This window comes from Myotis daubentonii, chromosome 13 (genome assembly GCF_963259705.1).
Source record: "Myotis daubentonii chromosome 13, mMyoDau2.1, whole genome shotgun sequence".
NCBI classification, from domain to species: domain Eukaryota; kingdom Metazoa; phylum Chordata; class Mammalia; order Chiroptera; family Vespertilionidae; genus Myotis; species Myotis daubentonii.
Genome location: NC_081852.1, coordinates 47,688,652 through 47,707,687, shown reverse-complemented (window position 1 = coordinate 47,707,687; position 19,036 = coordinate 47,688,652). Strand labels below are relative to the sequence as shown.

At 42.9% G+C, this 19,036-nt stretch overlaps 2 protein-coding genes across 2 annotated transcripts in view; both read left to right on the top strand.

Moving 5' to 3' along the window:
* NT5C2 (5'-nucleotidase, cytosolic II) overlaps positions 1-19,036 on the top strand; it is a 139,811-nt gene that overhangs the window by 33,122 nt on the left and 87,653 nt on the right. The window lies entirely within an intron of this gene.
* LOC132214291 (large ribosomal subunit protein eL34-like) lies at positions 4,766-5,191 on the top strand. Its single transcript, XM_059661272.1, has one exon. The coding sequence runs from the start codon at positions 4,825-4,827 to the stop codon at positions 5,176-5,178; it is 354 nt and encodes a 117-aa protein (XP_059517255.1). The 5' UTR covers positions 4,766-4,824; the 3' UTR covers positions 5,179-5,191.

Here is a 19,036-nt window from a genome sequence, read left to right as displayed (position 1 = left end):
TACTGCCTCAGAAGGATCATGTTATGTACTATTTTTTATAATCAGGACAAAATACTGTAGCTACTCATACAACAGCAAAATGCCTTTCACCTGTATGAAAAGTATGGTCACTGGTGCATGCAGCGTCCCGGATTGTGAGAGGGATGTCCAACTGCTGGGGGGATCAGGCCTAAACCAGCAGCCGGACATCCCCCGAGGGGTCCTGGATTGTAAGAGGGCACAGGCCGGGCTGAAGGTTCCCCCCACCCACCCTGTGTACGACTTTTGTGCACCGGGCCTCTAGTGTGTGTGTGTGTGTGTGTGTGTGTGTGTGTGTGTGTGTGTGTGTGTGTGTTTGTATAGATATATATGTAGGTTTCCCTTGCCAGTTCCTGGCACAGAGCTCCTTAAACCCTTGTAATTCCTGGGTGATAGGAGTATCTTTTATTCTAATGAGGTTACAGGAAAGACCAAGCCATGTTTAGAAGTTTAGAATTTTCAGCCTGCCCCTCATTCTCTTAAGAAGGGAAAAGGGCTGAAAATAAAGTTAGTGATCATACCTATGCGATAAAGCTTCCCTCCAAATCCAAAAAGTATAGCGTTCAGGGAGCTTCCAGATTGTTGAACACATCCACTGTTGAGAATGAGATGCATGGGGACAGAAACTCCTGTACTCAGCATCCTCCCAGACCTTGCCCCATAAAACACAGTGGTTACTCTTCATCTGGCTGTTCATTTGGCTGTTGCACCTTCCTCCAAATATATTTTTATTGATTTCAGAGAGGAAGGAAGAGGGAGAGAGAGATAGAAACATCAATGATGAGAGAATCATCGATCAGCTGCCTCTTGCATGCCCCACACTGGTGATCAAGCCTGCAACCCGGGCATGCGCCCCAACTGGGAAGCAAACCATGATTTCCTGGTTCATAGGATGACACTCAACCACTGAGCCACACTGCCTGGGCCATCTGTATCCTTTAACAAACCCTAGAAGCATGTTTCCCTGAGTTCTGTGAGCTGTTCTAGCAAATAATGGAATCCAAGGGGTTGGAACTCATGGGAACTTTCAGTTTGTAGTCCCAGTTGGACAGAAGATTTGGGTAACCTGGGGACCTACTTCTGGTGATTGGCATCTGAAGTGAGGGGCCTTCTTGTGGGACTGAGCCCTTACCCTGTGGGATCTGACGCTGTTTCTAGGTAGATAGTGTCAGAATTGAGTTAAATTGTGAGAGACTGTGCTGTTGTCATAGAGAATTGCTTGACGTGGGGACCTCCACACACACACACACACACACACACACACACACACACACACACACTCACACCTGGTGTCAGAAGTGTTGTGAGTGTGGCAGAAGTGTGAGAATAAAGAAAGACACGGGCTGAGGGCTGAGGAGTGTTTCTAAAACATCCAGGTAGCTCAGAAATTGGAGCCAAGATTCCAAATGGCCCCATCAAATGCTACAGGGAGCAACTAAAATGATTCCTCCCAATTCCCTTGTGGTCTCTCCGCCTATGAACATAGCAGTGCTCTCTTGGGTCATTAACAGATATCTTCAGTTTTGTAAAGTTTGGGGTGTTTAGTACTAGCTTTGAGGCTAGGACATTCAGGAAGGTGTTTAGTTATTATGCCTAGTGTGTCCAGGAACACTCAGAGGGCCATATAGAGCAATGTTAGCTAAATGTTGGGTCATAGATGAAATGGAAAAAACAGAAAGGGAGTGATTTTTTTTTTTTTTTACTAAGCTCAGTTTAATATAAAGCCCTGTTTTTTTATTCTGATATTATGTCCTTCTTACTTTTCTGGTGTTAAAATTGCCTTTCACAAAGTTGTAAAGATAGCAGATGGTAGTTTATCTCAACATCCCAAATGGCATGGTTAAAAGATGACTATCCTGTGTGAATCCCCACAATTGATGTTACTGATCCAGGAAATCACAAATCTAGTAAGCACTCATCATACTGGAGGGCCATGTGACCCCAACTCCTCAGGTGTATGGGAGGCCACAGAGAGCCTCACTATGAGAACGGTGGTAAAACATCGAGCACTAAAAGAATTAAAATGCCTGTAGTTGGGCTTTGCCACCCATGAATTCATGTAGAAAGAAAAGTGCCATTGTTACTTTGGTTATATTTAACTAGAGGCCCCGTGCACAAAATTCTTGCACTGGAGGTAGGGTGCGGGGGGGGGGGGGGTCCCTCAGCCCAGCCTGTGCCCTCTTGCAGTCCGGGACCCCTTGGGGATGTCTGGCTGCTGGCTTAGGCCCAATTCCCAGGCCTAAGCCGGCAGTCAGACATCCCTCTCTCAGTCCAGGGTTCTCGAAGTCCAGGGCCCCTCATTCCTTACTGCCTACCTGCAGCGGAGGCGGAAGAGGCTCCCGCCACCGCCGCTGCGCTCACCAGCCATGAGCCCGGCTTCAGGCTGAGCAGGGCTCCCCATGTGGGAGCACACTGACCACCAGGGGGCAGCTCCTGCATTCGGTGTCTTCCCCCTGGTGGTCAGTGCACGTCATAGTACTGGTTGTTCCGCCAGTTGATTTGCATATTAAGGTTTTATTATATAGGATAAATATTTTTTTATTTATTTTAATTTTTAAAAATATATTTTGATTTTTTTACAGAGAGGAAAGGAGAGGGATAGAGAGTTAGAAACATCGATGAGAGAGAAACATCAATCAGCTGCCTCCTGCACTCCCCACTGGGCATGTGCCCACAACCAAGGTACATGCCCTTGACCGGAATCGAACCCGGGACCCTTCAGTCTGCAGGCAGACGCTCTACCCACTGAGCCAAACTGGTCAGGGCAGGATAAATATTTATATAGTGCTTACTAGATGCCTAAACCTGTCTCAAACGCTGTACAAATGTGATCTCATTTAATCTTCATCAAGCCTATGAGTTTGATGCTATTATTTTCACCTCCATTTTAAAGATGAGCAAACTAAGACATGAGAGTATTTGAGAAACTTATCCAAAGTCATAGCTAGTTAGCAGCAGAACCTGAAGTTGAAGCCAGGGAGTCTGGCTCTGGAGTCCGTGTTCTTAATCCCTACACCATGCTGTCTGGTTAGAAGCAATTTAAGACTTTCCTGGTATGTAGTGATTTATTTTTAGCCTCTGATTCCATAGACAGAAGCTGCCTATGAACTAAGCTGTCTGATCTGCATTGAGCTGCTGTCTATGATCTCTTTTGAGTTCTTTCCACAGCACCACTGGCAGAATCAGAGAAGCAGCTGGCCCTTTGACAGAGCCTGGCAAGAGCAATGAACTTCGGGTAAGGTCAGGAAACTCTTGTAGCCTGGAACTTGAGTCTGTGTAAAGGCCTTCTGAGAGGTCCTTTAGCGAGTAAACTTGTAGCTTTCAGACAAATTTTTTTTAAGGCAACCACTTTTTTTCAACATAGACATATGGCACACACACACACACACACACACACACACACACACCCATACCCCTATGGGGAATCCATTCTTAAAACAGATAAAAGTGGAGGTGTGTTGAAGCAGAAGTGGGATCCAGTTGATCTCAACTCTCATTCCTTAGGCAGCATTAAGGAATACAATATCAAAACCATTTCTCCGGACCAGGGTTTCCTGAAGCATGTCCTACAAAATATCAGTCTCATTAGATACTTTGAAGAAAAAAAGGTTTCATGGTCAAATACATTTGGCAAATTCTGGATATTCTATCTTCGCTTGGAGATTGACAGTTACTTATAAGCAGATAAGAAGTCAGAAGTCCTGGATGGGGGTGAAACCACTCTTAATCCACAGTTTCCCTTTTTTAAAAACATGGATAAATTGTGTTATACTCACACAATGGAATACTATAGAACGACGAAAATAGACAAATGAGCCCTAACCAATTTGGCTCAGTGGATAGAGTGTCGTCGGCCTGCGAACTGAAGGGTTCTGGGTTTGGTTCTGGTCAAGGGCACATGCCCAGGTTGTTGCTTTATCACCAGTTGGGGGCGTGCAGGAGGCAGCCGATCAATGATTCTCTCTCATCATTGATGTTTTTCTCTCTCTCCCTCTCCCTTCTTCTCTAAAATCAATAAAAATATATTTTAAAAAAGAAGCCGAAACCGGTTTGGCTCAGTGGATAGAGCGTCAGCCTGCGGACTGAGAGGTCCCGGGTTCGATTCCGGTCAAGGGCATGTACCTGGGTTGCGGGCACATTCCCGGTGGGGGATGTGCAAGAGGCAGCTGATCGATGTTTCTCTCTCATCGATGTTTCTAACTCTATCTCTCTCCCTTCCTCTCTGTGAAAAATCAATAAAATATATTTAAAAATATATATATATATATTTTAAAAAAGAAAATAGACAAATGATTGCTACATATGGATGCATCTTATAAATACAATGTTAAGTGAAAGAAGCCAGTCACAATAGCATGCATACTGTATGAGTCTGTTTACATAAAGTTCAAAAACAGGCGAAAATACATACATGGACTTGAAAGTCAGAGTAGTCATTATCCATGGGAAGTGAAGTAGTACCTAGGAGGGGGTATGCCGTGAGTTTTTAAGCTTCTGGTTAGCTTTTATACCTTGATTTGGATGCTGACCAAATAGGTGTGTTTACTTTGTGAAAATAATTTGTGCATTTTTCTGCATATATGTACATATGTTATCTTTCATTTAAGAGAAAAGGGGAAAACAAACAAAACACATCAACATTTAAGCCCCTCCCCACAAAATGTACATGAACTTGGCTCTTCAAAATATAATCTGTCCTTTCAAAAAGTTTTTAAAAACATTCAGGTTTTCTGAATCAGTTTACCTGGTTCAAAGACAAGGCTCCTGGCTCTTCCGGGGACAGTGACTTCTGTTTAGGTATTCACCATGGTCCAGCGTTTGACATACCGTCGGAGGCTGTCCTACAACACAGCCTCCAACAAAACCAGGCTGCCCCGAACCCCTGGTAATAGGATTGTTTACCTTTATACCAAGAAGGTTGGGAAAGCACCCAGGTCTGCGTGTGGCGTGTGCCCAGGCCGACTTCGCGGAGTTCGTGCTGTGAGACCTAAAGTTCTAATGAGGTTGTCTAAAACGAAAAAACACATCAGCAGGGCCTACGGTGGATCCATGTGTGCTAAATGTGTCCGGGACAGGATCAAGGGTGCTTTCCTTATTGAGGAGCAGAAAATCGTTGTGAAAGTGTTGAAGGCACAAGCACAGAGTCAGAAAGCTAAATAAATTTTAAAATGAAGCTTTTTTGAGTAACAACAACAACAAAAAAAGACAAGGCTCCTGGAAACCTGGAGGTTAGAAGTCTGAAATGGTTTTCAGTGGGTTAAAATCAAAGTGTTAGGAGAACCAAGATGGTGGCATAAGGTATACACCTGTACATGCTGCCTCTCACAACCACACCAAATCTACAACTAAAAGACAAAATGGCTATCATCCAGAACCACGGGAAAGCTGGCTGAGTGGAAGTTCTACAACTAGAAGGAAAGAAAAAAGCGCATTGAGACTGGGTAGGAGGTGCAGAGATGCGGAAGAGCAGAGGTACAGAGGCGTGCGAAACGGGCTGGCAACTGAGTGTGCTGTTTTTTTTTCAATTTGAAGGGAGATACAAGCTCCCAACTGCTCTGAACTCCAGTTTCCAGCGAGACTCTGGGGACCCAGACTCCTACGGGGAGAAACTGGACTGTCTGACATTGGGTCAGAAAGCAAGGGTGGCTTTCTTCCAGAGGTGCGAGCAGGGATCATGGTTACTGTGTGGGGGCTCGGGACTCGGGGACTTGGAGACGTGGAGACTCAGAGATGCAGAGACAGCTGACTGGCAGCCATCACTGTTTGCTCTGCCCTGGTGATTCCCTGAGACCCCGCCCCACCCAATTTACAAACCCACCCAAGCTGTGCGCAGTGGCTTTTGCATATGAATGGCTTGTCCTTTCACAGCCTAACCTAACAAACTGCAGCTGGGTCAGAGAGCTCCAAAACTTCCAAACCCCAAACAAAAAGGAGAAATCTGCAGATCTCATTGTAGCTCCTGCTGGGTGGCCTCAGGCAGTGACTGACTTTGCACCTCCTTGGAGATCCAGGAACCAGTGTACCCAGTGGTCAGATACCAGATTTCAACTCCTCACATTCATAAAGGACACACTCAAGAGGCAGACTCAGTGAGCACCAAAGCCCCAATGAAGCAAGTCCTGCCCCATAAGGTTGTCTTCAGCACAGCAGTTCTTCCACTATAGACACAGCGGGTCCTCACAGCCAACTGGCCTGGAGGTCAATTCCTCCAAGTTATACCAATAGTAATCAAGACTTAACTACAACAAGACTGTGCACCCAGCCCACAAAGGGGTGCACCAAGAGTGTCCACCTAAGGTGATTGGGGAGGTTGAGCCACTGGGCCCTATAGGATACCTACCACACAAAGCCACTCGTATCAACATTTTGGAAGCAGCCAAAATGCGGAGACAAAGAAACATGTCATGAATGAAAGAAATGGAGGAAAGCAAACTACTGGATATAGAGTTCAAAACCACAGTTATAAGGTTACTCAAGAATCTTCTAGAAACCTCTGAGGAACTTAGTGAGACCTCTGAGGAACTTAGTGAGACCTTCAAGGATCTTAATGAGAATGCCAAAAAAATGGAAAAGGACCAGTCAGAAATTAAGCATACACTGTCTGAAATAAAGAATAATATACAGAAATTCAACAATAGACTAGAGGATTCCAAGAATCAAATCAAAGATTTGAAATACGTGGAAGCAAAAAACACCCAACCGGAAAAGCAAAAAGCAAAAAGAATCCAAAAATATGGAGATAGTGTAAGGTGCCTCTGGGACAGCTTCAAGGGTACCAACATTCAAATTATGGGGGTGCCAGAAGAAGAGAAAGAGCAAGATATTGAAAACCTATTAGAAGAAATAATGACAGAAAGCTCCCCCAACCTGTTGAAAGAAATAGACTTACAAATCCAGGAAGTGCAGAGAACTCCAAACAAGAGGAATCCAAAGAGGACCACACCAAGACACATCATAGTTAAAATGCCAAGGGCAAAAGACAAAGAATCTTAAAAGCAGCAAGAGAAAAACAGTTAGTTACCTACAAGGGAGTACCTATACGACTGTCAGCTGATTTCTCAATAGAAACTATGCAGGCCAGAAGGGAGTGGCAAGAAATATTCACAATGATGAATAGCAAGAACCTACAACCAAGATTACTCTAACCAGCAAAGCTATCATTCAGAATTGAAGGTCAGATAAAGAGCTTCCCAGACAAGAAAAAGCTAAAGGAGTTCATCACCACCCAAACAGGATTATATGAAATGCTGAAAGGTATTCTTTAAGAAGAGGAAGAAGAAGAAAAAGGTAAAGATAAAAATTACGAACAACAAAATGACAACAAATACATATCTATCAACAAGTGAATCTAAAAATCAAATCAATAAAAAAAATCTGATGAACAGAATAAACTGGTGAATATAATAGAATCAGGGGCATAGAAAAGGAGTGGGCTGACAATTCTTGGGGGGAAAGGGGTGTGAGGAGTGTGGGAAGAGATTGGACAAAAATCACATACCTATGGATGAGGACTGTTGCGGGGGGGGGGGGTTAGGGTATGGGGGGGGTAAGAACCTGGTGGAGGGGAGCTATGGGGGGAAAAAAGAGGAACATCTGCAATAATCTGAACAATAAAGATTTATTTTAACAAAAAGTGTCATATGGTTGTGTTCCTGTGTTCCTTCTGGAAGCTCTAGAGGAGAATCAATGTTCTTTCCTTTTCCAGCTTCTAGAGCAGGGGTGGGCAAACTTTTTGACCCGAGGGCCACAATGGGTTCTTAAACTGGACCGGAGGGCCAGAACAAAAGCATGGATGGAGTGTTTGTGTGAACTAATATAAATTCAAAGTAAACATCATTACATAAAAGGGTACGGTCTTTTTTTTCAATAGTTTTATTCATTTCAAATGGGCCGGATCTGGCCCGTAGGCCGTAGTTTGCCCACGGCTGTTGTAGAGTCTGCAGGTATTCCATGGCCCATGGCCCCTTCCATCTTAATAGCTAGCAATGACCATCAAGTCTTTCTCATATCTCATCACTCTGACACTGACTCTTGTTCCTCTTTTTACACTTAAGGAGCCTTGTGATTACATGGGATCCACCAGGAAATTTCAGGATACTCTCCTTATATAAGGTCAACTGGTTAACAAACTTAATTCCATCTGCTATCTTTTTTTTTTATTATTATTGATTTCAGAGAGGGAGAGGGAGAGAGAGAGATAGAAACATCAATGATGAGAGAGAATCATTGATTGGCTGCCTCCTGCACACCCCCTACTAGGGATTGAGCCCACAACCCAGGTATATGCCCTTGACCGGAATCGAACCTGCTATCCTTCAGTCCGCAGGCCGATGCTCTATCCATTGAACCACACTGGCTAGGGCTCATCTCCTATCTTAATTCTCATTTGCCATGTAACTAACATAGTTGCAGGTTCCATGGGTTAGGCCATTATTCTGTTTACCACACCTGCTAAGGAATTAAGTGCAGATCCTAGTACTTAACCTAGTCTCTCTCCTATTATTATGGATTTTTTTTTTTTTAGATAGTATCTGACCAAAAAAATTAGTTGACAAGCTCTCTTTTGGGTTTGCTGCAAGTAAAAGTAATAAACGGAACGATCTATACTTATATGAGAGAAGATGTATTTACTTTTCAATCAATAGGACACGTATTACAAGACACTCTGTAGGTGCCAGGTCAGGGAGGACCCTGACTTGTGGCAGGCTTGGAAAACTGTCTGGGTCTTGGGGACTGCACCCTGTTCACGCCAATGAAATGCAGTCACTGAGGGCGACTACCTGACATCTGAAGTGGAGCCAAGAAAGGGGATTAAGAGACTGGTGTTCTGAAAGTGAGATGACGTAGGAATTCATAATCCCTGATTCTGCAACCATGAATCAGTTTCTTTGTTTGGGTCGATGGTAATTTCTGCAGTATCAGAAGGCTATTGTTCACAGGGGCTCCTTGGGCTAGCAAACAAGGAAGAGACCCAAAAAGTCAATTGTTGCCTGGGCAGCAGGCAGCAGCAGGAGGTGGCTCGGATTGGCTCCTGTCATGGCAACATTGATTACTGTCGTAAGCAGGCATGAGGTAGGTAGTTAGCATTATCAGACGACTCGTGGACCATCTGCATCAGAATTAGCTAGGGAGTTTGTTTAAATTTCAAGTTCTCAGGCCCAGGGCCAGAGACTGGGATAGGCTCTGGGATCTGCCTTTTAGAAAGCTCCCCTGTCAACCCTTATTCCTGGTAAATTTTGAGAACCACCGATTGAAGAAAATAATACATTACTGTTACAAATCCCTGTTCAAATGGCTGTTGTATATCCTTGGGTGAGGCCTCACTTTTTAGGTCTGAGAGCCAGAGCCACTTTCTTGCTTACCAAAGCCCAATCTTAAAAAGACAAAGTGGGTGTTCAGTATCATTGGGAAGGACTAGAGTGGAACCCAAGCAGGGCTCAGCATGAATCAGGGCTGGAGGGGATGGCTAAGGTGCAGGACTAATTCTCTGACACTACTGAGAAATACTGTTCTCTCTCCAGGAAGGTGCACTGCACAAAGAACACCACCGAGAATCCAGGCTTCCTGACGTTTCTGAGAATCAGGGTTGTCATGAGCTATTGTTGCTGATGAGAGCGTGTTCTTATCCCTTACACGGGTTAAGAACAAGTACGTTACTGGATGTGTGTAATCCGGCACATGCATGGATAATATTTTGTTTATCCATGCATGTGCTGACGGGCACTTGAGTTGCTTCTACTTTTGATCACTGTGAATAATGCTACTATGATGGCATACAAGTATCTGAGTCCCTGTTTTCATTTTGGGTATATACTAGTACCCAGAAGTGGAATTGCTGGATCATATGGTGACTTTATGTTTAGCTTTTTGAGGAACCACCAAACTGTTTTCTACAGAGGCTACCCCATTTTACCTTTTTAAAAATTTTTATTGTAGCTATCCTAGCAGGCATAAAGTAGTATCTCTGTGTGTCTGATTCTGACTCTACTTTCTCCTCAGTAATCCATCTCTCCTGAAATTCTGAGGCTCTTTGGGGTCATGAATCAGGCATACCTTCATGTTTTACCCATGTCTGATTTCTGAACTAGATGTTCAGCCACTCTGGGGTAAACTGTAGCTAGGGGATCAATTTGGATTTCCAGTGTCTACCTACCACCTGGTAGGTATTCCATAAATAAAACAATTGTGATAAAAGTTGCAGATCTTGTCTCTCTCACTCTGTAAAAATTCAATGCAAGTTTCCAACAGGCATATAAGAAATTTTTGCTTGCGTCAAGTAAATTAATTTTCATGAGTGTATGAGGCAATCGATTAGTTGTTACATTCCATTCATTTAAACTGCAGATCTGATCCCTGCCCCATACTCTGCTTAAAGCCCTTAATTACTCTCCATGGCACTTACGGTAAGGTTCCAGATCATTTATATGGTCTACAACGCTCTGGGAGGTCTACCTGCCTCCTTCCAGGACCATTTTTAGCTATTTCTCCCATTCTTTCTAGGCTCCTAATCTCTCCACAGATACACCCAAAGCTCATCTCTACTTTAGGGCCTTTGTACCTACTGGTCCCTATTTCAGGAATTCCCCATCCCTCCAGGAAAACCCTTCTCTCACTTTTTACTTAAGTCCTAATCATCCTTCAGGTTTCAGCTGAGATGTTACTTCTTCAGGGAAATGTCTCCTGACCCTCTCTCTCCTTCAAAATCTAGCCCCTATCCCATTCTCCCTCATAGCATCGTTTACTTTTCCTGCATAGCACTTACCAAAGTTGTAGTAAAATAATTGTTTATTGAAAGCCCATCTTCCCAAGCAGTCAGAAACCTCCAGGAGGGCAGACACTCGTATCTCTGTTGATCAGTGTTAGGCACGTGGTAGGAGCTCAAAGCATATTTTTGAAGAGATGTAGGTGCTCCTAAGTCTTTTATGTATGTCTCATCTCTCGGGTTGGATTAGATAGTTCTATTTAGACTAAATGTGTTCTGATTATCTTCTCACATAGTGCCTGTACTGGGACTTATCACAGTAAGTGCTGACCCTATGCTGTTAGAGAAAGATTAAAAAAAAAGAAAGAAAAAAAAAGAGGAGAACTCTGAGCTGATTGGAAGGAACTAAGACCAAACACTTCCTGGCAGAAAGATTTGTGGGCAGCAGAAGGCTGTTTCTAGGCCCCAGGCCAGGGTGTTAAGCTATGCTTGCATTTCTGTGAGAGCTTCTGCCAAGAAACAGAAACCTGATGAGTGGCCTGTGAATGCTGCTCACATTCAGAGTGACTCAGAGTTGATGGTATTCTGGGGAATCAGAGGCAACGGACAGCCATGTGGATGCGCGGGCAGGAAGTTTGGTGAGAGGCCTCCAAGGCCGCAGTGGGATGGCTTCTCTTGCCAAGCACTGCCAAGGCCCTTCAGGCAACGTTCAGTTAGAGACCCCAAGCAAGCTGCCTAGGGCTTCTCATTGCTTCCTCAGGCTCCCGAGCCCTCTTTTAGAAGGTTGTTGGCATGTGAGGTTGGCAACTTGGGATACTTGCTTTACTTTTGAAAGTCAGGAAACCAAATGTTCTGTCCTTTTGCTTTCTTTTGCATTTTTAAAAATTAATTTTTCGCCCTAGCCAGTTTGGCTCAGTGGATAGAGCATCGGCCTGCGGACTGAAGGGTCCTGGGTTCGACTCCGGCCAAGGGCACATGCCCGGGTTGCGGGCTCGATCACCACATGGTCGTGTTGCCAAAGCTGGTGAACTAGACCATAAGGAGAAGTAGTGAGGCAGCTGTGGGCTGTGGCAGCTTATGGCACCAGCGTAGATTCAGGACATCATCCGAGGAAAAAAGCCCAGGAAAACAAAGCAGCAGATGACAAGAAGCATACCTATCAGGGCCACAGATTCATGGCAGGGGAAGTCTTTCCACTGCTCCCCCACAAGCAGTTCAGAAAGGGAAAGGGATGAAGCAGAAGATGAGGAGGAAAACAGCACAGATGATCACCACGCCCTGGGACTCTGAGCTGTGGCCCAGCAGCAAGAAGTGTGGAGGGGCAGTTTTAATGTTTTAAAAGATAAATGTACTCATAGATTGCCTGTGTAATGAAAAATTAATTTTTTTATATTTCTTTATTGATTTCAGAAAGGAAGGAAGAGGGAGAGAGAGAGAGAAACATCAATGATGAGAATCATTGATTGGCTGCCTCCTGCACGACCCCCACTGGGGGTTGAGCCCGCAACCCCGGGCATATGCCCTTGGCCGGAATGGAACCTGGGACCCTTCTGTCTGCAGGCTGACGCTCTATCCACTGAGCAAACCAGCTAGGGCAACCCCTATCTTTAGAGATAATTTCTGATAGGAGTTTGGCATGTAGCTTTATAATCTGTTCAAAACTATTTCACAAAGTTAATGTGTGATTGTCTTAGGTTGGGCTGCCATAACAGAGTATTATAGACTGGGCGGCTTGTAAACAATAGAAATTTATTTTTCACAGCTCTAGAGGCTGGGAAGTCCAAGAGCAAGGCACTAGTAGATTTGGTGTCTGGTGAAGGCCCACTTCCTGGTTCAGAGACAGTCCTCTTCTTGCTGTGTCTTCACAGGGTGGAGGGATGTGGGAGCTTTCTGGGGTCTCTTTTATAAGGGCATTCATTCCATTTAGAATGCTCTGCCCCATGACCTAATTACCTCCCCAAAGCCCCACCTCCAAATACATCGGGGATTAGGTTTCAGGGCGTGAATGTAGAGGTGACAAAGACTTTTCCTACAGCAGTAATGATGGGAAATAATGGCATTCATGTCTGCATTTTGTTTTAACATTTTATTTTGAAATAATTTTAGATTTACAGAAGAGTTGCAAAGATAGTATAGAAAGTTTCAGTGTACCCTTCACTCAGACTCTCCGAATGTTAATGGCTTATATAACCTTGGTTCAATGATTAAAACTAAGGAATTAACATTGGTACAATACTATTAACTAAACTATAGACTTCATTAGAACTTTACCAGTTATTCCACTGTTGTCCTTTTCTGTTCTAGGATCCCATCCAGGATCCCACATTGCATTTAGTTGTCTTGTTTCCACAGTCTCCTCCAATCTGTGACAGTTCTCAGTCTTTCCTTGGCTTTCATGATCTTGACACTTTTGAAGAGTCCAGGTCAGGTTTTTTGTTGAATGTCCGTCAATTTGGGATTGACGATGAGTTTTCATGATTAGACCGAAGTTATGCATTTGGGGGAAGAATTAAAAAAAAAGTATATATATATATATATATATATATATATATATATATATATAATCACATTGCTGCAACTTGCTGTTTTCTTTCAATAATATGATTTTGAGATATTTCTATAGTAATATATAGATCAGACCACTTCTTTAAAATTCTCTACACAATTCCATTATGCGAGTGCTAGATGCCCGGTACACAAGATTCGTGCAGGGGCCGGGGGGTGGGGGGGTCCTTCAGCCTGGCTTTCGCCTTCATGCAGTCCAGGACCCCTCGGGGGATGTCCGCCTGCCTGGGGGATCCGTCCAAAATGGCAGTCAGACATCCCTCTTGTAGTCCGGGGCTCTCGCAGTTCAGGACCCCTTGCTCCATACCGGCCACCTGCAGTGGAGGTGGGAGAGGCTCCTGCCACCACCGCTGCACTTGACAGCCTTGAGCCTGGCTTTTGGCTGAATGGCGCTCCCCCTGTGGGAGCGCACTGACCACCAGGAAGCAGCTCCTGCGTTGAGTGTCTGCACTCTGGTGGTCAGTGTGCATCATAGCGACCGATCGTTTCACCATTTGGTCAATTTGCATATTACCCTTTTATTATATAGGATGTCACATTCTATTTAGCCATTCCCCTACTGGCAGGCATTTAGGTTGATTCCAAGTTATTTTTTATTAGCAATATTATGTAATTATCTTTGTATATACCTCCATATGCACATGGAGTTATGGTAGATAATTAGAAGGGGCATTGCGGAGATATGGATTTAATAGATGTCCAATTGCCTGTAAAGTGGCTGTGCCAATTTACATTCTTTTGTTATTATGAAGCTTGAAAATTGTTGCCAATCTCAGTTTTAATTTCTATTTCCCTGGTTACTACTGATGTTGGGCATCTTTTTGTATATTTATTTGGCAATTTGTATTTCCTTTTCTGTGATTGCCTATTTATATTCTTTGCACATTTTTCTAGTGGTTTTTTTTTTCTTATTGATTTGTTAAAAATCCTTTAGATGTTCCCAATACAAATCCTTTGTTTTATATATTACAAATGTTTTTTCCTAGTCTGTTATCTTTGTTTCTTATTAATGTTAACTTTTCTCATTTTTTTTTTGTTATTCCATTTCTCTGATATTTTAAATGATTTTTTCTGATTTTGCTGAAAAAAGATCTTGATTATAAAAGTAATATAAACAACACATACAATTTGGGAAATTATGGAAAAGTGTAACTAGAAACCACCTCAAGTCTTGTCACTGAGAAAAAACCATTATTAATATACTCAATTTCATTCTAGCCTTTTGTGCATATGTGCATGTACATTTTTGTTTTGTTTTGTTAATCCTTACTGAGGATATTTTTCCATTGATTTTTTTTGTTTTTAGAGAGAGTGGGAGGGGGAGAGACACAGAGAGAGAGAGAAACATCGATGTGAGAGAGACACATCGATTGGTTGCCTCCCACCCATGCCCTGACCCTTTGGTCCATGGGCCAGCGTTCTAGCCACTGAGGCAAACTGGCTTGGGCTGTGCGTGTACATTTTTTTGCTCAATTGAGATCACATTACGTGTACACACACACACACACACACACACACACACACACACACAATTTGCTCAGCGCTATAGTCTTTATATACAAATGCTGGCCTTTTTCCAAATGTACTCTGGTTGTGGTGGTTTTAGACTAACTTCCAACTTCTATTCTTTTTTTCCACATATCCTAAAATATGTAGTAAGTGGGAGGCCTAAGGCCTGTCCTTAGCTGACCTGAAGTTGGCTCAAAAACAGAAGGGAGGGTAGAAATGCTCCAACATAGCACATATTTAAAAATCTTGGAGGTTTTAGTTGACTGCAAGCTCAGTGAGTCAATAGCAGGTGCCAAGAACTTTCCTGTGTGAATGCAAGGCAGTAGGTCCTACGAAGAAGCTACAGTCTTTCTTTGCTCTGATGGTACCACAGACATTTGGTCAGTCTTGGGTGACATACTCTAAAAGAGCCACAATCAGACAGACCAGGTGCATGAGGAGCATGAGGATAAAGACCTTTAAAACCAGGGCAAAGGAGGAACAATGGAAGGAGTGGAAGATACTGGTCTGGAATAAGACCTTGGGCAGAAGTCTTCAAGTATCTGAAAAGTAGAAAGTCAAGAGAGATTAGATCTGTTTGTTTTCTGGGCCAGAGGGTGGAAGTTTCAGAAATACTTTCAAACTGGTCAGAACTGCTGAGACCAAGGAATGCATTACTCTGGAAATAGTGGGCTTTCTGTCCTTAAGAGGTCTTCTTGCAGATGCAAATTGGTGGTGGGTGGGTAGTAGGGAGGTTGATAAACATTTCTTGAGTGCTGTGACTGTGCTGAGAATCTTCCATTATCTTTTTTTGTTAATTAAAAAAGTTTTTCAATTACAGTTGACATACAATTATATTAGTTTCAGGTGTACGACACAGAGATTAGGCATTTATATAACTTGTGAACACACTGATATGTCTACTACCCATGTGACACCATACATTGTCATTACAGTACTAGTGGCCTGGTGCACGAAGTCGTGCACATTGAAAGGAAATTAATTAGAAGAAATATTTTAATATCACTATTTACCCTTTCTCTATAATACAAGTGTCAACCAAATTCACGATCAACAATGACAGATGGAAACACACACGCATGATTGGCGCCAGCAAGAGCTTTATATGTATCGCACATGCACAAGTCAACTTAGCCTTTTATAGATATAGAATAAACTTGCTTAATTAGACCTGCTTTTTGATTTAGCTAAACTTTTTCCAGCCCAGTGAAGTACCCCAACTTCTCTTTCAGGTAATTGTCAGCAACACAACAGTATGTATCAACACAAAGCAGATTATTATTGTAGATCACACAGGGAGAACAAAGGGTAAAATATTTACAGCAGTGTTTGACTATATTCTGTGCAGTGAGAGAACCTGAAGTCAATTTCAAGGTCCACCATTTCTTACTTCTTTTCAGTCGGGTCAAGTTTCTAAGCTTTCTAAATCTCCATTTTCTGGCTAATGAAAAGAAAATAGGATTGCACCGAGCCTCCTATTGACAGACTCCAGGACTTCTGTGAGGATCAAATGAGATGAGGCACAAGAAAACACTTCACAGACATTTGGTTAAAGTGCGAAATGTTTGCACCTGGCTATAAAGCAAGTCCTGTTCCTGGGCTGAAGAAACTGCAAGGAGGCTAGTTGTTGCTAGGGAGAGGAAGCCAGGTGTTGCTATGTGACCTCATTACCCAGGTCCCACATCGACCCGTTTCTGGGCTGGGCTGGGTTGTGGGCTCCATTTTGCACCATGGGGTCTTGGCAGTGTTGGCTGCGATTTGGTGGGCTGTCTTTCTGGGGTGGTGGCGGGGCTTGTGTCCCATTTGGGGGAAGCTGAGTGTTGCTTTGTGGGTGCCAGGTCCATGATGCTGTTTCTCTGTGTGCATCACGGCAGCTCCTGTGTTGAGTGTCGGACCTCTGGTGGTCAGTGTGCATCAGAGCAACCGGTTGGACGGTTGGACACTTTAGCATATTAGCTTTTCATATACATAGATTACCGACTATATTCCCTGTGCTGTACTTTATATCCCTATCCTATTTTTATAACTGGCAATTTGTACTTTTTTTAAAGTTTAACTTGCTTTAAAAAGTTATATATATAGACTTCAAAGAGGAAGGAAGAGATAGAGACATAGAGGAAGGAAGAGGAAAGAGAGATAGAAACATCAATGATAAGAATCAGGCTGACTCCTGCAAGCCCTCTACTGGGGGTCAAGCCTTCAACCTTGGCATGTGGTCTGACCCAGAATTGAACTGTGACCTTCTGGTTCATAGGTTGGTGCTCAACTACTGAGCTATATTGGCTGGGCCAATTTATACTTCTTTTTTTAATGTATCTTTATTGATTTCAGAGAGGACGTGAGAGAGAGGAACATCAATGATAAGAATCATTGATCTGCTGCCTCCTACATGCCCCCCACAGAGGATTGAGCCTGCAACCCAGGCATGTGCCCTGACTGGGAATTGAACCGTGACCTTCTGGTTCATTGGTTGTTGCTCAACCAGTGAGCCACACTGTCCAGGCCAATTTGTACTTCTTAATCCCTTCCCCCTTTTCACCCATTGCCCCCAACACTTCTTCCATCAGTCAACCATCAAAATTTTCTCTGTATCTATGCATTTGTTTTGTTTGTTCATTTACTTTTTTTTTAGATTCCACATATAAGTGAAATAATATGGAATTTGTCTTTCTCTGTCTGACTGGGAATACAAACTGTGACCTTATTTCACTTAGCATAATACTCTCTAAATCCATCCATATTATCACAAATGGCAAGATTTCATTCTTTTTTATGGCTGATTAAAATAATATATATGTATATGTATATATATATATCACATCTTTATCCATTTGTCTCTCAATGGACACAGGTTGCTTCCATATCTTGGCTATTGTAAGTAATGTTGCAGTGAATATAGGGCTGCATATGTCAAGTTAGTGTTTTCTCATATCAGTACACAGAAGTGGAATTACTGGGTCATATGGTAATTCTATTTTTAATTTTTAAGGAGCCTCCATATTGTTTTCCATAGTGGCTGCATCAATTTACAGTCCCAACAGTGAGTGCATGAGGATTCCCTTTTCTTCACATCCTCACAAACATTTGTTTGATTTATTGAGGATAGCCATCCTGACAGGTGTGAGTTTATATCTCATTATGGTTTTAATTTGCATTTCCCCCATGATTAGTGGTGTTGAACCTATATGGTCAATTAATCTATGACAAAGGCAAGAATATACAATGGGTTAAAGACAGTCTCTTCAATACATGGTATTGGGAAAACTGGACAGACACATGCAAAAGAATGAATCTGGACAATTTATATCATATACATGAATAGACTCAAAATAGATTAATGGCTTAAATGTTAACACATGAAACTATAAAACAACTAAAAGAAAACATTGGCAGTAAACTCTTTGACATTACTCTTAGTAATATTTCTTTGGATATGTCTCCTTTGGCAAGGGAAGCAAAAGAAAAACTAAACAAATGGGATTACATGAAACGAGTTTTTGCACAGTGAAAGAAACCATCAACAAAATGAAAAGACAATCTACTGAATGGAAGAAGATGTTTGCAGTGATAACATCCAATAAGGGGTTACTATTCAAAAGACTTAAGAAACTCATACAACTTGCAACACCACAAGAACCAAACTATTTGATTTTTTTAAAAAAGTGAGCAGAGTCCTGGCTGGTGTGCTCAGTGGTTGAGCATTGACCTATGAACCAGGAGGTCACGGGTTCATATTCCCCCTCAGGGCACATACCAGGGTTGCAGGCTCCATCCCCAGTGTGGGACTTGCAGGAGGCAGCCGATCAATGATTTTCTCTCATCATTGATGTTTCTATCTATCTCTCCCTCTTCCTCTCTGAAATCAATCAAAATACATTTTTTAAAAAAAACAAAAAGAACAGAGGACCTGAACAAACATTTCCCCAAAGGGGACATACAGATGGCCAATAGACATATGAAAAGATGCTCCACTTTCCTCTATTATCTGATTTCATCCTGCCAACAGCCTCTGCGGTAAGTACCGTTGTTATCTATCCCTGTATTACAGGTGAGGGAATTGGGCACCGTGAGATCAGGTAATCCTCCCCACGTCCAAGCATTTGTAAGTGGTAGAACTTGGATTACAACCAGTTCTGACACCTCCCAAAGCCAGTGCTTTTGGTCATAATTGGATTCAGGCCTGCTATGGAGGTCTGGACCCGAGGGGCCTTGAGCAAGTCCATTGTACTAGAATATTCTGTG